This window comes from Pelophylax lessonae (assembly GCF_965119305.1).
Source record: "Pelophylax lessonae genome assembly, chromosome: 13".
NCBI classification, from domain to species: Eukaryota; Metazoa; Chordata; class Amphibia; order Anura; family Ranidae; genus Pelophylax; species Pelophylax lessonae.
Genome location: NC_138780.1, coordinates 48730204 through 48756901, shown reverse-complemented (window position 1 = coordinate 48756901; position 26698 = coordinate 48730204). Strand labels below are relative to the sequence as shown.

General features: G+C 45.0%; 1 protein-coding gene across 1 annotated transcript in view; it reads right to left on the bottom strand.

Moving 5' to 3' along the window:
* Window positions 1–11123: 11123 nt before the first annotated feature.
* LOC309569180 (Fanconi anemia group A protein-like) overlaps window positions 11124–26698 on the bottom strand; it is a gene marked incomplete at its 5' end in the record, with an annotated part of 47536 nt that continues 31961 nt past the window's right edge. The window contains 7 exons of the mRNA XM_082274940.1: window positions 11124–11194; window positions 11281–11418; window positions 11735–11839; window positions 15593–15669; window positions 18823–18872; window positions 19005–19065; window positions 19641–19762. Coding sequence (XP_082131066.1) covers window positions 11312–11418; window positions 11735–11839; window positions 15593–15669; window positions 18823–18872; window positions 19005–19065; window positions 19641–19762 — 522 coding nt within the window. The 3' untranslated portion in view covers window positions 11124–11194; window positions 11281–11311. The remainder of the gene's footprint in view (window positions 11195–11280; window positions 11419–11734; window positions 11840–15592; window positions 15670–18822; window positions 18873–19004; window positions 19066–19640; window positions 19763–26698) is intronic.

The following is a 26698-nucleotide window of genomic DNA, read 5'->3' as shown; positions in this document are numbered from 1 at the left end:
AATGTTTTCAAGAAGTCCAAAGATGTATGTAGTTGCACTTTATTTCATGTAAAATGGTGTTTGGTGCACTTTAACTTGAATTCTCACAAGAAACAGACATATATGCACGGATACATTGAGGGTTAGGGTTAGGGGTAGGGGCCACAATGTAGTGCAGAGTGAACAAGATTAGAGATGTTTTGGATGAATACTGTTGTCTCTTGACTTTGAATAGAAGTAAAGGATGCTTAAAAATTGGGCCTTTGGTGGTGCCGACGATGCCTTGACACCATAACCCTATGAAAGTGCTGGTCATGAAGGCAATAATTGCCTTTGTAAGGAAAAAAATTACAATGATATGCATCTGTGTGACAGGTGCGCAAAAATTGTTGTTTGGGTGTTGGTGGAGCCATACCACTGTAAGCCCAAAGAGCTGGTGTTGAATGAAGGCGTAAAAATTATGAAGGTGTGCACATGTGGAACAGGTGCGCAAACATGGTAGTTTTGGTGTTGGCGGAGCCTCCCCACCATAACCCCAAAGAGCTGGTTTTGAAGGAGGCCAAAAAATTATAAAGGTGTCCACCTGTGGAACAGGCTCGCAAACATGGTAGTTTTTGTTTAGCATAGCCGCCCCACCATAACCCCAAAGAGCTGGTGTTGAAGGAGGCCCAAAAATTGTTGTGATGTGACTGCTGAGCCTCAGTTTAAGCCTGGACCATGGTGCCACCCTCAAACCCTCCTCTCATTCTCTTTACGTTCACAGAACCTCATTTTGGTTATAACAAAAATACCATGTTTGCGCACCTGTTCCACAGGTGCACACCTTTACAATTTTTGGGCCTCCTTCAACACCAGCTCTTTGGGGTTACGGTGGGGAGGCTACGCTAAAGAAAAACTACCATGTTTGCGAACCTGTTCCACAGGTGCACACCTTTACAATTTTTGGGGAGGGGGAGCATAGCATAGCCTCCCCACCATAACCCCAAAGAGCTGGTGTTGAAGGAGGCCCAAAAATTGTAAAGGTGTGCACCTGTGGAACAGGTTCGCAAACATGGTATTTTTGTTATAACCAAAATGAGGTCCTGTGAACGTAAAGAGAATGAGAGGAGGGTTTGAGGGTGGCACCATGGTCCAGGCTTAAACTGAGGCTCAACAGCCACATCACAACGATAGCCTAGTCTACATGGTCTGCATCAGGTGCATCAAAGCTTGATATCCACGACTGATTCATTTTAATGAATGTCAAACGGTCGACTGAGTCAACACCAGCTCTTTGGGGTTATGGAGGGGAGGCTATGCTAAACAAAAACTACCATGTTTGCGAACCTGTTCCACAGGTGCACACCTTTACAATTTTTGGGGAGGGGGAGCATAGCATAGCCTCCCCACCATAACCCCAAAGAGCTGGTGTTGAAGGAGGCCCAAAAATTGTAAAGGTGTGCACCTGTGGAACAGGTTCGCAAACATGGTAGTTTTTGTTTAGCATAGCCTCCCCACCATAGCCCCAAAGAGCTGGTGTTGAAGGAGGCCCAAAAATTGTTATAACCAAAATGAGGTTCTGTGAACGTAAAGAGAATGAGAGAAATAACCCCAAAGAGCTGATTTTGAAGGAGGCCAAAAAATTATAAAGGTGTGCACCTGTGGAACAGGTTCGCAAACATGGTAGTTTTTGTTTAGCGTAACCTCCCCACCATAACCCCAAAGAGCTGGTGTTGAAGGAAGCCCAAAAATTGTAAAGGTGTGCACCTGTGGAACAGGTTCGCAAACATGGTAGTTTTTCTTTAGCGTAGCCTCCCCACCGTAACCCCAAAGAGCTGGTGTTGAAGTAGGCCCAAAAATTGTAAAGGTGTGCACCTGTGGAACAGGTGCGCAAACATGGTATTTTTGTTATAACCAAAATGAGGTTCTGTGAACGTAAAGAGAATGAGAGTAGGGTTTGAGGGTGGCACCATGGTCCAGGCTTAAACTGAGGCTCAGCAGCCACATCACAAGGATAGCCTAGTCTACATGGTCTGCATCAGGTGCATCAAAGCTTGATATCCATGACTGATTCATTTTAATGAATGTCAAACGGTCGACTGAGTCAACACCAGCTCTTTGGGGTTATGGTGGGGAGGCTATGCTAAACAAAAACTACCATGTTTGCAAACCTGTTCCACAGGTGCACACATTTACAATTTTTGGGCCTCCTTCAACACCAGCTCTTTGGGGTTATGGTGGGGAGGCTATGCTAAACAAAAACTACCATGTTTGCGAACCTGTTCCACAGGTGCACACCTTTATAATTTTTTGGCCTCCTTCAAAACCAGCTCTTTGGGGTTATGGTGGGGAGGCAATGCTAAACAAAAACGACCATGTTTGCAAACCTGTTCCACAGGTGCACACCTTTACAATTTTTGGGGAGGGGGAGCATAGCATAGCCTCCCCACCATAACCCCAAAGAGCTGGTGTTGAAGAAGGCCCAAAATTTGTAAAGGTGTGCACCTGTGGAACAGGTTCGCAAACATGGTAGTTTTTGTTTAGCATAGCCTCCCCACCATAGTCCCAAAGAGCTGGTGTTGAAGGAGGCCCAAAAATTGTAAAGGTGTGCACCTGTGGAACAGGTTCGCAAACATGGTAGTTTTTGTTTAGCATAGCCTCCCCACCATAACCCCAAAGAGCTGGTTTTGAAGGAGGCCCAAAAATTGTAAAGGTGTGCACCTGTGGAACAGGTTCGCAAACATGGTAGTTTTTGTTTAGCATTGCCTCCCCACCATAACCCCAAAGAGCTGATTTTGAAGGAGGCCAAAAAATTATAAAGGTGTGCACCTGTGGAACAGGTTCACAAACATGGTAGTTTTTGTTTAGCGTAACCTCCCCACCATAACCCCAAAGAGCTGGTGTTGAAGGAGGCCCAAAAATTGTAAAGGTGTGCACCTGTGGAACAGGTTCGCAAACATGGTAGTTTTTCTTTAGCGTAGCCTCCCCACCGTAACCCCAAAGAGCTGGTGTTGAAGTAGGCCCAAAAATTGTAAAGGTGTGCACCTGTGGAACAGGTGCGCAAACATGGTATTTTTGTTATAACCAAAATGAGGTTCTGTGAACGTAAAGAGAATGAGAGTAGGGTTTGAGGGTGGCACCATGGTCCAGGCTTAAACTGAGGCTCAGCAGCCGCATCACAAGGATAGCCTAGTCTACATGGTCTGCATCAGGTGCATCAAAGCTTGATATCCATGACTGATTCATTTTAATGAATGTCAAACGGTCGACTGAGTCAACACCAGCTCTTTGGGGTTATGGTGGGGAGGCTATGCTAAACAAAAACTACCATGTTTGCAAACCTGTTCCACAGGTGCACACATTTACAATTTTTGGGCCTCCTTCAACACCAGTTCTTTGGGGTTATGGTGGGGAGGCTATGCTAAACAAAAACTACCATGTTTGCGAACCTGTTCCACAGGTGCACACCTTTATAATTTTTTGGCCTCCTTCAAAACCAGCTCTTTGGGGTTATGGTGGGGAGGCAATGCTAAACAAAAACGACCATGTTTGCGAACCTGTTCCACAGGTGCACACCTTTACAATTTTTGGGGAGGGGGAGCATAGCATAGCCTCCCCACCATAACCCCAAAGAGCTGGTGTTGAAGAAGGCCCAAAATTTGTAAAGGTGTGCACCTGTGGAACAGGTTCGCAAACATGGTAGTTTTGTTTAGCATAGCCTCCCCACCATAGTCCCAAAGAGCTGGTGTTGAAAAAGGCCCAAAAATTGTAAAGGTGTGCACCTGTGGAACAGGTTCGCAAACATGGTAGTTTTTGTTTAGCATAGCCTCCCCACCATAACCCCAAAGAGCTGGTTTTGAAGGAGGCCCAAAAATTGTAAAGGTGTGCACCTGTGGAACAGGTTCGCAAACATGGTAGTTTTTGTTTAGCATTGCCTCCCCACCATAACCCCAAAGAGCTGATTTTGAAGGAGGCCAAAAAATTATAAAGGTGTGCACCTGTGGAACAGGTTCGCAAACATGGTAGTTTTTGTTTAGCGTAACCTCCCCACCATAACCCCAAAGAGCTGGTGTTGAAGGAGGCCCAAAAATTGTAAAGGTGTGCACCTGTGGAACAGGTTCGCAAACATGGTAGTTTTTCTTTAGCGTAGCCTCCCCACCGTAACCCCAAAGAGCTGGTGTTGAAGTAGGCCCAAAAATTGTAAAGGTGTGCACCTGTGGAACAGGTGCGCAAACATGGTATTTTTGTTATAACCAAAATGAGGTTCTGTGAACGTAAAGAGAATGAGAGTAGGGTTTGAGGGTGGCACCATGGTCCAGGCTTAAACTGAGGCTCAGCAGCCACATCACAAGGATAGCCTAGTCTACATGGTCTGCATCAGGTGCATCAAAGCTTGATATCCATGACTGATTCATTTTAATGAATGTCAAACGGTCGACTGAGTCAACACCAGCTCTTTGGGGTTATGGTGGGGAGGCTATGCTAAACAAAAACTACCATGTTTGCAAACCTGTTCCACAGGTGCACACATTTACAATTTTTGGGCCTCCTTCAACACCAGCTCTTTGGGGTTATGGTGGGGAGGCTATGCTAAACAAAAACTACCATGTTTGCGAACCTGTTCCACAGGTGCACACCTTTATAATTTTTTGGCCTCCTTCAAAACCAGCTCTTTGGGGTTATGGTGGGGAGGCAATGCTAAACAAAAACGACCATGTTTGCGAACCTGTTCCACAGGTGCACACCTTTACTATTTTTGGGGAGGGGGAGCATAGCATAGCCTCCCCACCATAACCCCAAAGAGCTGGTGTTGAAGAAGGCCCAAAATTTGTAAAGGTGTGCACCTGTGGAACAGGTTCGCAAACATGGTAGTTTTTGTTTAGCATAGCCTCCCCACCATAGTCCCAAAGAGCTGGTGTTGAAGGAGGCCCAAAAATTGTAAAGGTGTGCACCTGTGGAACAGGTTCGCAAACATGGTAGTTTTTGTTTAGCATAGCCTCCCCACCATAACCCCAAAGAGCTGGTTTTGAAGGAGGCCCAAAAATTGTAAAGGTGTGCACCTGTGGAACAGGTTCGCAAACATGGTAGTTTTTGTTTAGCATTGCCTCCCCACCATAACCCCAAAGAGCTGATTTTGAAGGAGGCCAAAAAATTATAAAGGTGTGCACCTGTGGAACAGGTTCGCAAACATGGTAGTTTTTGTTTAGCATAGCCTCCCCACCATAACCCCAAAGAGCTGGTGTTGAAGGAGGCCCAAAAATTGTAAAGGTGTGCACCTGTGGAACAGGTTCGCAAACATGGTAGTTTTTGTTTAGCATTGCCTCCCCACCATAACCCCAAAGAGCTGATTTTGAAGGAGGCCAAAAAATTATAAAGGTGTGCACCTGTGGAACAGGTTCACAAACATGGTAGTTTTTGTTTAGCATAGCCTCCCCACCATAACCCCAAAGAGCTGGTGTTGAAGGAGGTCCAAAAATTGTAAAGGTGTGCACCTGTGGAACAGGTTCGCAAACATGGTCGTTTTTGTTTAGCATAGCCTCCCCACCATAACCCCAAAGAGCTGGTGTTGAAGGAGGCCCAAAAATTGTAAAGGTGTGCACCTGTGGAACAGGTTCGCAAACATGGTAGTTTTTGTTTAGCATAGCCTCCCCACCATAACCCCAAAGAGCTGGTGTTGTAGGAGGCCCAAAAATTGTAAAGGTGTGCACCTGTGGAACAGGTTCGCAAACATGGTAGTTTTTGTTTAGCATTGCCTCCCCACCATAACATTAAAGAGCTGGTGTTGAAGGAGGCCCAAAAATTGTAAAGGTGTGCACCTGTGGAACAGGTTCGCAAACATGGTAGTTTTTGTTTAGCATAGCCTCCCCACCATAACCCCAAAGAGCTGGTGTTGAAGGAGGCCCAAGAATTGTAAAGGTGTGCACCTGTGGAACAGGTGTGCAAACATGGTATTTTTGTTATAACCAAAAAGAGGTTCTGTGAACGTAAAGAGAATGAGAGGAGGGTTTGAGGGTGGCACCATGGTCCAGGCTTAAACTGAGGCTCAGCAGCCACATCACAACGATAGCCTAGTCTACAAGGTCTGCATCAGGTGCATCAAAGCTTGATATCCACGACTGATTCATTTTAATGAATGTCAAACGGTCGAAAACGAGTCGGTGGAGAGTCTAGTTCGATGGTCTGTGACGAATCCTCCTGCTGCGCTGAATGCCTGTTCCGATAGGACACTGGAAGCAGGGCAGGCCAACAACTCCATGGCATACTGGGCCAGTTCTGGCCAGTGGTCTAATCTTAAGCCCCAGTATGCCAGTGGATCAGCTTCGTCACATGAAAAGCCCTCTGTGTCACTTTGTGCCCTGACGTAATCGTCCACCATGTGATGCAGACGCTGTCGATGCGATGTGGCAGCTGAGAGGCCTGGGCGGTGAGGACTAAAAAAAGACCGAAAGGCATCCGTCAACCGCACGCCTTCTCCAACGCTCCTCTCGTGACCATCAGTAGAATCCATGGTAGGTTGTCCCCGCCCCTGCACCCTACAGGAGTCGGGGAACGTGTTCACCAGAATCCTCTTGAGACTGTCCTCAAGGGATTTGATCCTGTGGACTCTCTGGGTGAATGGGTAAAGCTCCGAGACTTTTGACTTGTACCGGTGGTCAAGTAGGGTGGCTAACCAATAGTGGTCAGTCTGTTTAATGGCCTTGATTCTGGGGTCCTTTCGCAGGCTCTGAAGCATGATGTTTCCCATGCGTCGCAAATTAGCGAAGGCCTCAGAAGCTGACTCCTCGGGGTCACTCAAAACGACATTATCTTGAACGGGCTCCTCCTCCTCCCAGCCACGCACTACTCCAAAGTGTCCCGAGGGAGTCAAACTAGGCCTTGCAGATTGCCGCATGTCTTCCTCCTCCTCCTCCTCCTCAAACCCTGCAAAAGTTCCCGCAGAATCGTCCTCCTCCTCCTCCTCTTCCACCCCTGGATCCTGCTCAGGCCTCTGGGAGCTAGGCATAATGGGGTCAGGATTCTCAGGATAAAGGGGGCCTTGAGAGGCAAGGAAGTCCTCCTCTTCCTCCTGCTGCTCTGCCTCCAGTGCCCTGTCCATAATGCCACGCAGAGTGTGCTCCAACAAAAACAGTACCGGTAGGGTGTCACTGATGCATGCGCTGTCCCGGCTGACCATCCTTGTGGCCTCCTCAAATGGCGAGAGGACAGCGCATGCATCCTTAATCAAAAGCCACTGCCGTGGTGAAAAGAAGCCCAGGCGCGCAGAGCCAGTGCTGGTGCCGTACTCGCATAGGTATTCATTGAGGGCCCTCTGCTGCGTGTACAGGTGCTGCAGCATAGCCAAGGTGGAGTTCCAGCGGGTGGGCATGTCACAGACAAGGCGGTGTACCGGCAGGTGAAACTCGCGCTGCACTTCGGCCAAACGTGCAGTGGCACTGTACGACCGCCTGAAGTGACTGCACACCCTTCTTGCCATCCTTAGCACATCCTGCACTCCCGGGTACGAGTTCAAAAACCGCTGTACCACGAGATTCAGGACATGGGCCAGGCATGGCACATGGGTTAACTTTCCCTGACGAAGGGTGGCCAGGAGGTTTGACCCATTATCAGTAACCACCATCCCTGGCTGCAGCTGGCGTGGTGTCAACCACCTCTGGGCCTGTGCCTGCAGAGCCCCAAGAATCTCAGGGGCAGTGTGCTGCCTGTCCCCTAGACACACAAGCTGCAGCACTGCGTGACACCTTTTGGCCTGAGACATAGAATAGCCCTTTGAACGTTTACGTGGTACCTCATCATATTCAAGGGACCATTCTGCAGAGGAGGGCATGGAGGAGGTAGAGGAGGAGGAGCAGGAGGGGGTAGAAGTGATCGATCTACCCGGATCAGCGACACCACCAGCTGTTTGCAGATGTGGAAGCAGCCCTGGCTGCAGCACCGAGCCCTGGCTACAATCCCTTCCGCTGGCAAGCAGTGTCACCCAGTGAGCAGTGACAGAAATGTACCGTCCCTGCCCATGTTTGCTTGATCAAGTGTCAGCCGTCAAGTGTATCTTACGGCTGACTGACTTGGCCAGGGACGACACTACATTGCCTTCCACATGTTGGTATAGGGATGGCAGGGCCTTACGGGCAAAGTAATGCCGACTTGGCACCTGCCACTGTGGAACTGCACATTTTGCGAAGTCACGGAAGGGAGCAGACTCTACCAGGTTAAATGGTAATAGTTGCAGAGCCAGTAGTTTTGCCAATCTACTGTTTAGACGCTGGGCATGTGGGTGGCGGGGAGTATACATTTTTTTTCGTTCCAGCATGTGTGGAATCGAAATTTGGCGTCTAGATGTTACAGCTGGTGGTGTGCTGGAGGTAGATGCGACACTGCCTGCTATATCATCATCCCTGTCAGTGGAGGCTACCAACAGGTGACGAGTGACTATAGCAGGGCCAGGAACAGACTGATGTGCAGGTGGAGCACGAGGAGAAGCGCGAGGAGGACTAGGAGGCCGACTGACCGATCTTTGGCCCTTTTGTGGGTTCTTTAAATGCTCCTGCCAACGGGCCGAGTGGTGGGTTGTCAAATGCCTGTTTAGGCAGCTTGTACCCAGGTGGTTGACATTTTTGCCACGTTTTATACCCTTCTTACAAATCTTGCAGATCGCAACTGTTTTGTCTGCATGGGATGTCTCAAAAAAGGCCCAGCAAGAAGAGGTGTGTATAGTGGCCCGGGAGACAACAGGTGTGGCCTTAGATGGAGCGGGCCATCTGCTCTCCCCTCTTGCTTGCTCTGCCTCCTCCTCAACCTCAGACCCAACATCAGACTCCATAAAGGACTGAGCATCAGGCTGGAGTAGATGGCCGACACTGTGGTCAAACAGCTCAGCTGACTCCTCTGCCATGTCTGAAGTTGGGTCTAAGGGAGGACGTGAGGTGGACATGGACTCATCTGTATTTGTTCTGACAACTGCAGAAGACTGACCACTTTTCTCTGCCTGGGTCACTGTAGTTGCAGATGATGCCGATGATGAGGGTTTGGTCATATAGTCCACCACCTCCTGTACGTACTGTGGACGTATAGCTTGGAACAATCCAAATGGTGGCCTGGCTGAGGACTGACCACCACGTCCACCCCTGCCTCTAGACACCCTAGAAGCTGTGCCCCTTTCCGCAGCAGGGCCACGTATGCCTTTTCTTGGTCTACGTGACATATTTGTCACTGAGGGGTTGGCAACTGTGTGCGGTGAAAAACGCACACTGCTATGCGACCCACAGTTGTCGCTGGATACAGCACAGCAGATATGTGTCACGCACAGTCGCAAAGCCTTTTGCACAGTGGACCTAACGCTTTGAACAACAGGTGTTAAGTTGTCACTGAGGCTTTGGCAACTCTGTGCGGTGAAAAACGGACACTGCTATGCGACCCACAGTTGTCGCTGGATACAGCACAGCAGATGCGTGTCACGCACAGTTGCAAAGGCTTTTGCACAGTGGACCTAACGCTTTCAAGAACAGGCGTTATGTTGTCACTGTATTTTGCTGCCTAGCAAGCACGTATACCTGCTGTAGATATATCAATTCAGCAGCACTGTGCAACGTGCTCACTACACAGAACCCTCACACTTTCACTTTCCCTACAGAAACTCAATAATTAAATATAACTAATGTAGTACAAAGTTCCCTAACTACACTAGATATCCCTTTCCTCACACTAAATAGAAAGCTCCATACAGCAGAAGACTGACACTGTCCCTTAAATTTTTATTTTTTTTTTTGTTACTCAAAAAACCAGCACAATCGCTGTATCCAACTACACTGGCTGTAAGCTGAATGCAATTCTACTATATGGAGCTTTAGAACCACTCGTCTATGCAGAAAATGTAGTGTTCCAAAGCAGGAGTCAGAGAAATGCTTCCACTCTCTTCAACAGGCTATGTATCACTGTGCTAGGGTTTAGACGGGGCTATTTTATATACTGTGGGGCATATTCACTCCTGATTGGCCTCTAGTCCCCGTAGTCACTCCAATCACGTTCCTAGGAGACTCCTGCCCCCTCATTGGCTTTTGCTGACGTTTCTGGGCCAATCACGGGCTTTTAAAGCCCAGTTCCTGTCCCAGTGCATTTTGGGCGGTTCTGGTGGCCGAATACCAAACTTTTACCGCAAAAAGTTCGGTATTCGGCCAAATATCGAACATCCAATGTTCGGGTCGAACCGATGGTATATATATATATATATATATATATATTTTAACCTATCACACCGACCTAACATAAATAGTGTTACTGGGCTTTTTTCCGTGGGGCTGCATATCTCCCTTTGTGCTAGGAGCGCGTCGCACTGCACTCTCCCAGCACAGAGACCAGGGTCTCACAGAGAGCCCTGGACCCCGTACTAACAATTGGGAACCGGAACTCCCGATTCCTGGTCACCTGATCGCTGCGAATGGCTACCACAGTGATCAGTCACTGGAAGGACCACCCCTGTGTTTTTCGCTCAGAGAATGGAGGAGAGAGATACATCAAATCTCTCTCTCTCCTTGCAGAGTTTAAAAAAAAAAAATAATAATAATAAAAGACATAAAATACAAAAAAATACCTAGATCAAGGTTCGATTTAGGTCATTGAGTTAGTGTTTGGTGTAAGGTCAGGGTCAATGTTTATTTTTTTTAACAGGATTTTTTTTTTTATAATTAGTATGAGTGTCAGTGTGTTTTAGGTAGGATAAAAAAAGAAAAAATGCGCAGTATTGTTTCTGGGCTGTACTGCGGGTACAAACAACAACTAACATACACATATGTGGTATTGCAACAATTGCAAAGAGCAGGAGAATTTAATTTGAGTTGTTATTTGGTGGAAGGTTATGGTAGTAGTAAGAAATATACAGATACATTTAAAAACATATATATATATTTTTAAATATTTTCCTTTGCTAATAATAAAAAACAAAAAGAATTAAAGAATTAGGAGATATCAATTACCACCAAATGAAAGCCCAATTTGTCCTGAAAATTGCAGAATTGTGATTAGGCATTAAAAATTGTTTTACCCTTGTGCACCAAAGGGATAAAGGATTTGGATTGGGATTTCTAATAATTTCATTGACTTATGATGATTGGGCATCCATAAACATTTAGCCATACAGTAGAACACATGCACTATAGACAGTTGTGGGCTACCGGTCAGGTGGATTGGTACTGGAGGCCGCCATGACACACTGACAAAAGGATGTGAGGAGTAAGTCGGGTACCTGTCAAAAGGTAAAATAATTAATATTAAAATAAGTTAGGAAGGCACATGGTGTGCAAACTGCAAAAAAATCACATTAAAACTTACTGTCAGTTCCTGAGGTTCCAGTTCTTCAATATTATGAGAAAAAAAGTGCCTCTGGGATCTCAGGAACGGTGATTGGATTACCGGATCCCATCACTGCTGTCAGCCTATCGGAAATCACCGCCACCTGTGACGAAACCTCTGTAAAGAGTTCAATGTACTAGTCAGTGTGTCCCTGATTTCCTGTTCTGGTGACAACACTAATAAGCTGGATTTCCCATCACTTTCTCTCCCAGTCATAACTGTCACCAAGGAAAATGGAGAGGGAGGCCCTCCCCAGTGAGAACACTGTCAGCCATAGCAAAGTAAATAGGGCTGGGGGTACATTATCAGCAGACATGGTCATTTTGCCCTGGAATGGGCAAGTTACATTTTGTTCAAAAGTAGTCTGAGTTTTACACACTCATTTTTAAATATTGCCTATAGTTGTACTTTAAGTAGGCCGCTTATCACCCACCATCATATCGCTTGCCATCCATGATATATGGTCTCAGCTCCCAAAGTGCTGCCTGTAACCTCGCCATAGGCTCCTCATTCAGGGACACATCCATCTTCTCATTCCCTAATGGATCAGAAAATCAGTTTAAACAAATAAAAAATGTCTCCATGTTGGGTGGGAGATCCAAAGCAAACATCAAGTATCAATCACCGTACTAATTCCTTACATGAGATGTGAGACTTCACAGCGTTCGGTAGTCAAGAACATAAAGTATACCCCAACACAACCATGGACTGGGTTCTGATCCATTTAAAGAAGTATGGCCAAACCTCTTTTGGCTGTACTTCTCTTGAGGATCACAGAAGTGCACTTACAAAGGACTATATAAAAAATACTTGTGCGCTGCTATGTGTATAATGATGTAAATAAGTGTGAATATTTGAACTGTGACTTAAGAAAGTCATGTGACCAGTGACGCAACGCGTCAGACAGAGCCGTTGACGTCACTTCCGGTGTCTCATAAACCAGGTAGTAAGCGGTGAGGAGGCGAGCTCTTTATGTCCTTTTATCATAAGCAACTGTACAAGACGTTATAAAAGGTGAGTGGGCAATTTTATATATATTTAATAAAAACGCATATATTTAAGCAATATTGCGCTATGATTGTCTCTTGTGCTCTGAGCAATCTCTAAGGAGCAGTTTCCACTGTATGCTACAAGGACTGCAGCGGATCCTGGATACAACACATGTTTTTTCATGATTATTGAAGACCTGTATACTTAAAGCGGAGTTCCACCCAAAAGTAGAACTTCCGCTCATTTGCTTACCCCCCCCCCCCCCTCCGGTGCCACATTTGGCACCTTTCAAAAGAAAGTAAACAGTAAAGTTAGCCCAATTTTTTGTAGATTGTGAAAGATGATGTTACGCTGAGTAAATAGATACCCAACATGTTAGGATTTAAAATTGAGCACACTAGTGGAATGGCGACAAACTATGGTACTTAAAAACCCCCAAAAGCGACGCTTTAAAATTTTTTAGTGGTTACCAGTTTGGAGTTACAGAGGAGGTCTTTTTTTAGAATTATTGCTCTTGCTCTGGCGATCGCGGTGATGCCTCACATGTGTGGTTTGAACACCGTTTTCATTTGCGGGCACAACTTACGTATGCGTTTTCTATCGTGCACGGGCTCACAGCGACCAGGGTGCTTTAAAATTGTTTGTTTTTTTCCTATTCAATTTTATTAAATTTTTTTTTTAGCACTGTTTAAAAATAAAAAAAAAAAAAAAAAATCTGATCACCTTTTATTGCTGTGAGAAGGAATGTAAACATCCCATGTGACAGTAATAGGCAGTGACAGGTACTCTTTATGGAGGGATCGGGAGGAATGTGACAGTAATAGGCAGTGACAGGTACTCTTTATGGAGGGATCGGGGGGGGAATATGACAGTAATAGGCAGTGACAGGTACTCTTTATGGAGGGATCGGGGGGAATGTGACAGTAATAGGAGTGACAGGTACTCTTTATGGAGGGATTGGGGGGGAATGTGACAGTAATAGGCAGTGACAGGTACTCTTTATGGAGGGATCGGGGGGAATGTGACAGTATTAGGCAGTGACAGGTACTCTTTATGGAGGGATCGGGGGGGGAATATGACAGTAATAGGCAGTGACAGGTACTCTTTATGGAGGGATCGGGGGGAATGTGACAGTAATAGGAGTGACAGGTACTCTTTATGGAGGGATTGGGGGGGAATGTGACAGTAATAGGCAGTGACAGGTACTCTTTATGGAGGGATCGGGGGGAATGTGACAGTATTAGGCAGTGACAGGTACTCTTTATGGAGGGATGGGGGGGGGGAGGGGGATGTGACAGTAATAGGAGTGACAGGTACTCTTTATGGAGGGATCGGGTGGAATGTGACAGTAATAGGAGTGACAGGTACTCTTTATGGAGGGATCGGGGGGGGGGAATGTGAAAGTAATAGGAGTGACAGGTACTCTTTATGGAGGGATCGGGGGGAATGTGACAGTAATAGGAGTGACAGGTACTCTTTATGGAGGGATCGGGTGGAATGTGACAGTAATAGCAGTGACAGGTACTCTTTATGGAGGGATCGGAGGGAATGTGACAGTAATAGGAGTGACAGGTACTCTTTATGGAGGGATCGGGGGGAATGTGACAGTAATAGAAGTGACAGGTACTCTTTATGGAGGGATCGGGTGGAATGTGACAGTAATAGAAGTGACAGGTACTCTTTATGGAGGGATCGGGTGGAATGTGACAGTAATAGGTAGTGACAGGTACTCTTTATGGAGGGATCGGGTGGAATGTGACAGTCATAGGAGTGACAGGTACTCTTTATGGAGGGATCGGGGGGGGGGGGGCAATGTGACAGTAATAGGAGTGACAGATACTCTTTATGGAGGGATCGGGGGGAATGTGACAGTAATAGCAGTGACAGGTACTCTTTATGGAGGGATCGGGGGGAATGTGACAGTAATAGGAGTGACAGGTACTCTTTATGGAGGGATCGGGGGGAATGTGACAGTAATAGGTAGTGACAGGTACTCTTTATGGAGGGATCTGGGGTCTAAAAGACACCAAGCCCCTCCTCTGCACTGCATTGTATTCAAAATACTGAAATAGGCATTTTTGAATACTGACACTTTTTTAAATTCGGCACCGTTATCCGCCGAGTAAACCGGAAGTGGCGTCATGACGCCGCTTTGTGGTTAATACATCGGAGGCCCGATCAAAGCTGAATCCGGCTTTGTTTGGGACTCCAAACAGCCGGCGGACGTGCTGGCTGGTTGTTTGGGTCTCCTTGTGGGGCAGGAGACCCGGGCTGACCTGAGGAAGGCGGCGGGAGTGGGGGGAGGTTCCCTCCCACTTGCTGGGATAACGGCTGAGCAGCTCCCGAGCCGCATCGGCTGTTATCTTCTGAAAGCCGACCGCCGGCTCTAAAAAACAGTACCGGGAGATTACCACTCCCGCAAATCTACCGGTACGTAGATTTGCGGGAGTGGTTAACTTTAACTTACATGGGGCTGAAGTCCACCACTGGCTGACATCACAGAGCCGGTCCAGGCTCTGCAGGGATCTTGACAATAACGTTGGGATCTGCCCAAATGACCTGACTGGCAGCTGGCTCAGCCTCTCCGCACGCTGCTGAGAACCTGAGCCAGCTGCTCCCACCCCCTCCATAACCCTTCAGAGAGCGCTAGAGGGGAAAAGCACAGAGCAGTGTCTGACAGTCGGCGCTCTGTGCTCAGAGCGGAGCCGAGAACAGTCAGTCTTTGATCGATTGGTTCTCGGTGTAGAGCCGGCAGGGGACAGCAGCAGCATCAGATCCCTGTTGCAGCCATCTAGGGGAGTATGTAAGTTTATTTAGTTTGATTCCCACACTTCTCTTTTAATGTATTATGGACACCATTGGAAGCAGGAATAAAATGTTTGTATTGGGTGTAAACAAGTACAGTTTTGCACCTATAAAGTCTGTGTGAGTTTTACATTTCAGTTACGGATGGAGCACAGAAGGCTGAATTACCCAATCCCTACTTAAAGCTGAACTCCAGATATCATTACTTTATTATGTTTAAATGTTTTATATTTTACCTCTACAATGTAATTTTAATTTGTTATTCCAACCACATACAAAGCATCAGTCTGAAAGCTTTGAGTTATTATAGTTTGCTTTGCCTAGACTTCAGCTTTAGGTACAAAATATAGATGGGTTTGTTGAATTTCATATCACAATGCGTCATGTTCAATTATTACGCGGATCTCAACTTTGAAGTGAAGTAATTAAACAAAATACAGCTAATCTGACCGGTTAACCATCATCCTGACGACACTCGAACACCCGGGATCCTCACCTTCCAGCTTCCGATGCTGCTCTAGTTCACAGGCATCTAGATACGAGCTCAGTATGTTTTCAGGGATCTTATCGGCTCTACAGCGATTAAGAGAAATTTGAGATGGCATTATGGTGTATTTTAGTGAGCATATCACATGAGTTAGTATTTTAATGTTTATCTTACAGTAATACCATACTGGACAAGATAACAAGTTCACCTTACTGTATGGACCATAATATACATGTACTGTATCTACACTTTTCACTCTCCCCTATATTGGGAACAGTGGGATTACCGATGTTCATAAGCGCCCCCTTTTGGTTTTGCAGTTCCCAGGTTAGACGATCCCAGGTGACCCTCCATCACAGGCTCTGTGTGGCAACAGCTTTAACTTATTCGTAACTAAGGAATCAATTGTGATAGGCATTGCTCCAAATGGGCGTTTTCATTTTTAGACACATTGTTATTTATATATACTTCTTTGTAGATAATGGATTGAACCTGTTCCTGAAGAAGTTGTTCCCACGAAACGCGTAGAGCATATTAGGATGCAACTTCCATGATTTTGTTTACCATCATCTCTATGTCTGTCTTCACAATTATTTTTCCATCATGAATTTATACCATTACTATTGTGAATGTATTTCTTACCTTCAGCCTGTTCTGAATATATTGTACTATCCATATATGTCATCATTCCATATATTGATTTTATCATCTTACAACATTGCTACTAATTGCTACATACAAATAAAACATTTATTTTGATTTTATTTTATATCCCCTTTTTTGTATATATACTTCATGCCTATACACCTCAATTTAGGGATGGAGGTACAATAGTATTTGTAGCCTCATTTAAAGTCCCAAGCTCTTCTCTTTCTACATATAAGCTCCCCAGAAGCCACCTGTGACAGACCCAACCAGGAGGGGCTTTTGGAGGGGACTATGGGCTAGCCTTCTACCCACCTGATTATGGCCCATGGAGGAGACCGGGATTTTGTCTGCTTCTCCTGGTCAAAGCATAAGTAGAGCCGGTCCTGAAACTCTATGACTGGCCGGGAGTATCTACCAGGATTATGCGGCCAGGAAGTCCCCAAATAAGTGGTGTGGACAGACCGTGCAGACGCACCTTCACCATTCGGGGATTCAGGGATACGGAACTCTTCCTGGGCATATTTCTTATCTTGCCTCGGGTGGTCCTCCAAAGCTGCATAATGCAACATTTGACAATTTTGCCCCTGCTACTACCAACTTTATATTATTAACTTTTTATACAATTTCCCCAAAGATGTTGCCACCTGGTAACCTAGATCCGAGCTGGATCCGGGGTGGGGCATTTAGAAACGAGTGGTGTAATGTGGAACTGTTTGTGGGCATCCTGGTGGGCACAACCTGGCGAATCAAGACTTAATGTGGATAGGTTTTCCAGCACATAGACAAGGGAGGCAGGTTGGGGAATTCCTGTGACTATTAGCCAGACTAAGTCTGGATTTACGCAATTGCAAACACAGACATCGCATGTGATTCGCACCGCATTGCTGTGCAGATCACATGCGATGTCTGCGATGCAAATTCAGCAGCTGAGAAACTCCTGCAACATTGCTGGATAAAGATGGGCTCAGGTAAGTATTAGGGGGGCTACTGCACATAGAAGGTTTTTTTTTTTTCATCTTAACCACTTTACGTCTGCCTGCAGTAATATTACTGCGGCAGAGTGGCTCGTTATTGTCTGACGACGTAATACTACGTCGTCAGACACTCCCCTTCCTCGGCGGCGCGCGCGCGCCGCCGGAGGCTCGCTCCCGCTGTATTCAGTCACAGCGGCAGTCGGGCCAGGGGAGGAGCAGCGGCGATCGCCGCTGCTCTTCCCCGATCGTCGGGGATCTAGTGTGGAGATCCGCCTGCTTGTGTAAACACAAGCGGGCGGATCTCCTAAGTGACAGGCAGGGTCAGATTGCAGGGTTCAGATTGCAGGGTTCAGCATAGCTGAACCCTGGATCTGTCCTTGTGTCACATAGTCACCTCCCCCCACACACGTCAGTAAGCACCAGGCATACATTAACCCCTCCCTCTCCAATAAAATTAACCCCTTCCCTGCCAGTGTCATTTTTACAGTAACAGTGCATATATATAGCACTGATTACTGCAGTAATGTCACTGGTACCCCCAAAAGTGTCAAAAATGTCAGTCAAGGGTCCGATCTGTCCGCCGCAATGTCGCAGTCCCGCAGAAAAAAAATCGCAGATCGCCGCCATTACGCGTTAAAAAAAAAAACACCAAAAATGACAGAAATCTTTCCCTTTGTTAGTAAATGCAATAACTTTTGCGCAAACCAATCAAAATACGCTTATTGTGAATTTTTTTACCAAACATAGGTAGCAGAAAACAAATTGGCCAAAAATTTAAAAAAAAATTTGATTTTTACATTTTTTTGGGGGGAATTTCATATAAAAAAATGTGAAAAATATTGTTGTTTTTTCAAAATTTACACTCTTTTTTTGTTTATAGCGCAAAAAGTAAAAATTGCACAGGTGATCAAATACCACCAAAAGAAAGCTCTGTTTGTGGGAAAAAAAGGACATAAATTTCGTATGGGTACGGCGTCGCACGACTGCGCAATTGTCAGTTAAAGTCGCACAGCGCCGAATCGCAAAAAGTGGCCCAGACGTAAGACAGCAAAATCCTCCGGTGGTAAAGTGGTTAATGCATAGAAAGTACCGTCTGCTTTTATAACCCCTTTAGGAACCATTGTGATTGGTTACTGATTGTTAGTGGGCAACACATTCGGCCACTTGCTAGCAGCTGACAAAGCAATGGCATTTGGTAATGTATCCCCAGCACAGGGCATCATGTGGAGGAACATTTATATACATATTGTAGACAGGAAGAGGTTGGTTCAGGAGGTAACATCTAATGATAAGTTTGCTTTTAGGACGGTGTCTAAGTGGAGGGAAATCTTGCCTTGCGGTGCTAGGCTCATGGGACTGACTTACACCCCATTCACTATCTGTAGTGAGTTTGTGTCTACTCTCTGTGCTTCCATGGGTCTCCTACACTCTATGGCACTTTTTCTTCTGTGTTTCTGTGTGAAATCCTACTTTGTCTATTGTTCATATCCAATGCATGGGAATTTTACATCTGTTCCCTTTTTATATTAAAAAAAAAAATGACTGCATCAGAAAGAATGGTATACAATCAGGAGGTAACTTGAAAGGTCCAAACTTATGAATATCCAATTCTCTCACCGTTTTAATGAGTCAATCAGTAACATGAGTGAATCTGGATTCTTAGGCAGCTACATTAAAATAAAAAGAAGAGATTATCAGTAAACTTTCATCTCCATTCATGAACATTTAAACAATGACATCATTTGAGTTGTCATGTCATCTATACATATGACTGGAGCACATGAGACGTGTATACTGACCACTCTGGGGGTGAGCAGTGCAGGCAGGAAGCGCGATGTAAAGTACGGCCTCCGGAAGATGCTGCAAATCAATACACAGAATTTAATTTCAGAGCTGATAAAAGTGGTAAATCGTAACTATATAACAAATATTATATATATGGAAGCAATAAAAAAAAAAAAGACCTAACTGTAATAAATCCGTAGGGGGCATAATCCAGATTCATACATATCCAAACATCATTTCACGTAAATGGGACTATAAACACATCAACCCGGGGATACTCCATATTACCAATTGCCAAAACAATTTTTGTTACAATGTCTACACTTTTATTATATACAATTTTTTTTAACTATCCCCAACATATAAGAACAAAGGATATTTTGTATTTGAAATACACAAATATATACAACACATAAACATAGAAAGACAAAATATTCAAAGTCCAGATCAGTCTACGCGTTTCAAGGTGCTTCTGCTTCCTCAGGACTGAAGAATGAACTTTTAATGTACATTATATTATATATTATATGTATATATATAATGTACATTATACATATATATTATATGTATATTAGAGAAAGATTAGGATCTATCAAAAAATACATCAAAAATACTATCAAAAAATACATAAAACAACAATAATCACTTACCTGGCTTCCATTACACTAGCTGGAATCTTGCCAGTATTCTGAAATATCTTTACAGCTTTCTCTATGTCCTGCTGTGCCTGAGACTGTGTCTGTACAGGAGGAAAGGAAGCAATAAGCTGTAGCTAAATGACAATAAACTATACAATGGGACAGATAAACATAACCTTTTTAAAGCTTTAATGTGAACAAATCATCAGGGTCAGATGGCTTAAACCTGAGAGTCCTCAAAGTTTTATGTTTGTCCTTTTGCTTCATTACACCTGAGAGTCCTCAAAGAACTTAGCCACGTCATAGCTAGACCATTGTTTATGATCTTTAATGACAGCTTATTAACCAGAATTGTACCAACAAACTGGCGGAAAGCTAATGCGGTACCAATGTTCAAACAAGGGTCGAGATACATATCAGGAAACTACAGGCCAGTCAGTTTTACATTAGTAATTTGTAAACTATTGGATGGGATGATAAGGTAACACAAAGTTGTCACTAAAAGATAAATTGCTCATGCATGCCATGGGTATATGTGGAATGACACCCCAAAATACATTCTGCTGCTTCTCCTGAGTACAGGGATACCCCATGTGTGAAACTTTTTTGCAGTTTAGCCGAGTACAGGACCCCGAAAACCAATCCCCACTTTCAAGCTTTCCAAGGGCGTAAATTGTTGATTTCACTCCTGACTACCTATCACAGTTTCAGAGGTCATGAAATGCCAAGACAGCACAAACCCCCCCAAATGACCCCTTTTTGGAAAGTAGACACCCTAAGCTATTTGCAGAGAGGCATATTGAGTGTTTTGCAGATCTCACTTTTTGTCACAAAGTTTTGGAAATAGGAAAAAGAGGAAAAAAAATGCATTTTCCTGATTTTTCTTCATTTTCCAAAAAAAATAAGAGCTGCAAAAAACTCACATATACTCATGGTATGCGTGAGCAATATATCATTTAGTGACAACTTTGTGTAAAAAAAATAAACAAATTGTCACCTTCCCAAAACTTAGGGCAAAATATAAAATACTCCATGGACTCAATATGCCTCTCAGCAATTAGCTTTGGGTGTCTACTTTTCAAAAAGGGGTCATTTTGGGGGTGTTTGAACTGTCCCGGCATTTTATGTTCAATCTTAGCCACACATCACGCACTCTTCTAACCACTTGAAAACCAAGCCTTTTCTGTGACTTTTTGTTTACATGAAAATTTGTTTTTTTTAGAAAATTACTTTGAACCCCCAAAAATTATATATTTCTTTAAAGCAGAGGCCCTACAGAACAAAATGGTGGATGTTGCAAATTTTTTTGTCACACGGTATTTGCGCACAGATTTTCCAAACGCAATTTCTATGAAAAAAATACATTCTTTTTTAATTTAATGCATAAATACACTATATAATTCCAAATTGTTTGATAAAATTTAAAAGATGATCTTATGCCAAATACATAGATACCAAACATGACATGCTTTGAAAATTGTGCACGCCTGTGCAGCGCCAACAAACTATGTACATTTTTAAAAGCCTTTAAAAGTCTTTACAAGTTACCACTTTAGACTTACAGAGGAGGTCTTCTGCAAGAATTATTGCCCTCGACCTAGCGTTCGCAGCGATACCTCACATGCATGCTGCAATTGCGGTTTACATATGACACTAGACCAATGCTTGCATGCGCCTTTGCGCGCAAGCACGGGGGAGACAGGGGGGGGCTTGATTTTTTTTTAAATTTATTTTGCTTTTTTATGTTATTTTGACACCCTTCCTTTCATTTTTTAATCATTTTTATTGTTATCACAGTGAATCTAAATATCCCCTATGATAGCAATCTGTAGTGACAGGTACTCTTTTTTAAAAAAAATTGGGGTCTTTTAGACTCTAGAGCTCTCCTATAACCTTAACCCATCTGACCACACCAAAATTGGTGTGATAAAATGCTTTTCCAATTTCCCAATGGTGCTGTTTATTTCTGGCGAAACAGAAGTCATGAAATGCTCGTAGCTTCAGTTCCGGTATCTTAGGCCTTAGAAATGATTGGAGCCGTTCTCGGTTAGATAATTGAACCACCGGCTGCACTCTCGGGTTAACCGATGAGACAGGAGAGCCCGAGAAAAACCACGGAAGGCGGCGGGAGGGGGGGGGTCCCGTCCCACTGCATGAAAAAGCAGTCTAGCAGCCAATTATCCGCTAGGATTACTTTTACATGTAAGCGACCGCTGGCTGTAAAAAACAATACCAAGATAATGCCTAAATCTGCAGGCATCATCCTGGTATAACCACTCAAAGTCCAGCAACGTACCAGTACATTGCTGGTCCTTGTTTGGCATATAGTGAAGGTTTTTTTTTTTTTTCATGCAGCCTGTGGGCTGAACGAAAAAAAGAGAACTTAACAGAAATCACCACAGGAATATTGTGTAGTATACACACCATTAACCCCCCAACAACCAAACCCACTGATTTAATAGTGGGTATACATGACAATATTCCACGTATACCTAAAGGTATTTTAACTGCAGTGGTGAAAACAGTAAAAGTACAGTAGGAAGAGTAGAACAACATAAAAATAACTGACACGACAACTGTTTTTGGCTTTTTTAGTTTATATATATTTTTTTTTTTTTAACACTTTTTTTTGTGAACTGCAATTTTCCAGCTTAGGGTCTCTCAAAATGTCGATAGCCATCAAACATCTTTCGAGATCCTGTGTTTGTGTGCCCTACACTATGTCGTGCTGTACCCTACACTAATACTCCACTAGTGTGTGGTAGCGACGGAAACAGTCTCCGATGCAGAGACCAGGTTGGTCAGGACATTCGGGACAATAATAGCGGGTGTCACGCCTAAATACGCGCCTGCTACAGACACGACATCTTCTTTGGGGGCGTCGTTGGGTAGGGGTACTCGGGAGGACATTCGGAAAATGCCTCTCATGCAGGCTCACTGCATCTGGAAGGGGAAGTTGGGCAGGAACACCTCTTGGGTACAGGTAGGCATTGATGATCTCTTCCTGGAATTCTAGGAAGGATCCAGTTCGTCCTGACACCCTGTATAGGACAAAGGCGTTCAGCATAGCCAATTGGAATAAATAAACAGACACTTTTTTGTACCAGCGTCTGGTTTTATGGGCAACTAAATACGGCGCCAAAAGCTGGTTGTTAAGGTCCACCCCTCCCATATTAAGGTTGTAGTCGTGGACACAGAGGGGTTTGAATTAGTAATTGCCGTAGTAATTTGGATCGTCGTGTCTGCGTGAAGGGAGGACAGAATGAAAACATCCCGTGTATCCCTCCACTTCACTGCAAGCAATTTGTCCATTTTCAAGCAGGCTCTCTCCCCCCGACTAAGATGGGAATTTACAAGCCGTTGGGAGAAGCCCCGGTGATTAGGTCGCACAGTGCCACAAGCGCCAATTTGTAATTCAAGAAGGTGACTAAATAGTGGCATGCTTGTGTAAAAGTTGTCCACGTACAAATGGTACCCCTTTCCGGATAAGAGTGACACCAAGTCCCAAACTATCTTGCCGCTGCTCCCTATGTAGTCTGGGCAGTTGGGGGGCTCCACAGTGCTATCTCTTCCCTCGTAGACCCGGAAACTAACTGTACAGCCTATGGCCCTGTCACACAGCTTGTACAGTTTGACCCCGTATCTGGCACTCTTGCTGGGAAGGTACTGTTTCATAGCAAGGTGGCCAGTAAACTTAATCAGGGACTCGTCAACGCAGACAACTTGTTCGGGGGTAAACAAGGCTGCAAACCGCTGATTGAAGTGGTCTACAAGGGGCCGAATTTTGTGGAGCCGATCATATTCAGGGTCTCCCCGAGGACGACAGATTTCATTGTCGTTGAAATGCATAAATCGCAGAATTTGCTCGTATCTCTCCCTGGACATGGAGGCAGAGTACACGCGCATATGGTGAATTGGGCTAGTGGACCAATATAGCCGCAATTCACCCTTTTTGGTTATGCCCATGTTGAGGGAAAGGCCCAGGAAGATTTTAAAATCGGGAACCGTTATAGGTTTCCAGGCGAATTGTCTGCCAAGGGGCGAATTTGGGTTAACAGCTATGAATTGTTGTGCATATAAATTTGATTGATCCACAATAGATCAATGAAAAGATCTTCCGTGAAGAACAGCTCATAAAAATTCAGGGGCGCAAAATCAGCTGTTTCCACGTGGATTCCAGGTTGGGCAGTGAATGGGGGAAGTACTGGCGCTGTAGAATCAGTGGGTTGCCAATTGGGATATGCCAGTGCATCAGGGAGGGAACTATGGGCTCTACGGGCCTGTCTTCTAATACGCAGTGGCTGCGGGCCACTACTTGTGCTAGCCACCGCACCAGCTACAACTGCAGTTATGGGACTCGCCACGTCACCAAGTGTTACTGGAGTGCTGGTTGTACTAGGTCCAGGATGTACTAGGCCGCTGGCGCTTGCCAGGCTGCCAGAAGGATGAGCAGCACTAGTACCGACACTCTGCTCCATACGAGCACCCTGCGATCTCTGCACCTCAGCAACTCCAGAATGGGGTCGGGGACACCTGGGTCTAAAAGGGACCCATCCGTCGTCAGAGCTGTCTGTCAGGGAGCCACTGCTCTCTTCTGATTCTTCTGTGATGCTTCCCCATCCCTCTCATCTGACATGGTCAGTATACTGTAATCCTCTGCACTGCTGTACCAACATTTGGTCATTTTAGTAACTAACTTTACCAGTACAGTAGTGTGACTCACAGATAAAAAAAGCACCTGGTTGTCAAGGACTATTTCAACTGCTACCAAAAAAAACTGCTAATGCTAGCAGTGATCAGGTCTGACTCTGCTAACACAGCAGTTTTGTGTGTTGTGTTTTTTTGTAAGTGACAGTAATCTATTGATCACTACACTTGCCGGGGTGGGGTGTGGTGGGGTGTGGTGGGGTGGGGTGGGCTGGGCTGGGCGAAGGGGTTAAACGCAGGTGCTGGCAGGAATCAGTGCTGATCGTGCAAACACCGCGTTTTGGGAATCCTAAACTATGGGGAAGCTAGTATAGTTCTGATCAGATCAGATCAGATATTGATCTGTTCAAACACTATACTTGTAATGGAAGTGTATGTGTGTGTGCAGAAAATAATTCGCTAGCGCTAACTCAAGTCACAATCACACTAATACAAGAATACAGTAAACCACTATATTACCTGTGTATAGTGTGCAATGTGACAGGGGGGAAGGGGTTAACTGGGGGTGATCAGGGGGTTAAATCTTTATTGGGGGTGGGGGTATCGTAACACTAAAAAGAACGACCGCAAGCGCTAAACCTGGTCACAAATCACACTGATACAGGAATATAGGAAACTGCTATATACTGTATGCAGTGTGTGTTGTGACAGGGGGTGTAGGGGTGATCAGGGGGGGATCAGGGGGTTCAATCTTTATTGGGACAGTGTGGCGGGGACCCCAAACCTCCTTGGGACAGAAACTAACTCGCTAGCGCTAACTCAAGTCACAATCACACTAATACAAAATACAGTAAAACACTATATTACCTGTTTATTAGTGTGCAATGTGACAGGGGGGAAGGGGTTAACTGGGGGTGATCAGGGGGGATCAGGGGGTTAAATCTTTATGGGGGGGTGGTGGGTATCCTAAGTGTAAAAGGAAGGGCCTTAAGCGCTAAACCTAGTCACAAGTCACACTTATACGGGTATATAGGAAACTGCTATATACAGTATACAGTGTGTGTTGTGACAGGGGGTGTAGGGGTTAGCTGGGGGGGCGATCATGGGTTAAATGTGCCTATCTAAGTGTGTGTGTGTGTGCCCCAGAGGGGCGGGAGTGAGCGACGTACCGGTAAGTCGCTTTGCCTGTAGGGGGCTGACTGCTGCAGTATATAGTCGTGCGGTGGTCGGCAAGTGGCTAATATACCTACAGAGCCTTACTTTATTTTTAGGGGATACCAATGCTTTATAAATGGATCCCTAAAAGTCCCAAACTAAAAACTGTAGGGGAACATGACCAATATTGACAAAATTTGGTGTTTGGGGGAAGAGTGTTAGGTATGATCAACCCTCTAGAACCATCCCCAAAGTTTATTCATGGAAACCAAAAAGTAGTATGGGACTTTGATTGTACGTTCTGGAGTGTAACAGACACAAACAACAAAAATATGTAAAACAATTATAACAGTTTTATTGGATATCACAAAGAATAAAAGTTTTAAAAACATATTTACAAATAGAGCATCCACATGGGTATCTATATTGGCCTTGGGATCCAGTTTATTAGCCAACACGTTTTGAGGGAGAACCCACTTCATCAAGGCCTCAGATCCTCTAAAAAGTACTGCAAGGAGAGCACATGTAGTACCAATAGTAGATAGCCTGCCAGGCCCATGGGGAACAACACCCGGTCTTTCAACACTGACCCAAAAGGGTTACCAAGTAATGAAAATCACAGCTTTCAAATTTTTGGTGTAGCACAGTTGAAAAAATTTGAGTATTCTAGTATTCTATAAAAAAGAGGAAGAGCTCAGGCCCAAGGTGAGCTGTATTGCTGTAAGGGGTGTTTCCTCAATAAGCTATGGCTAGGTGAGTGAATAACAGGTGTCCTATCTTAGCACCTGGGAATACACACCCAGCATGACATATGTTTGTAATAGCAGCCTCATATTGAGTGGGACCCCTGGTGGGGTATGGGCTCCACTAAACAAAGCATCACACTTCTTTCACCAACTTGCCTTCTTCCCATAGTGCATCCTGGGGCCACCTCCTCCCCAGGTAAGTGACAGACATTTACCTGGCCATCCACATGATGTAAAATAAAAAACATGATTCATCAGACCAAGTGACCTTCTTTGCTTCCTGGACCAGCTCTGATGCCCATGTGCCCACTGAATGTGCTTTTGGTGGTGGACATTGGACAGCATGGACACCGTGACTGGTCTGCGGCTACACAGTCCCATATGTAACAAACAGTGATTCAATGTGTGTCCTGACACATTTCTATTGGAACTAGCATTACCTATTTCAGCTATCTGAGCTACAGTAGCCCTTCTATTAGATTGAACTACATGGGACAACCTTCGCTCCTCATATGCATCAGT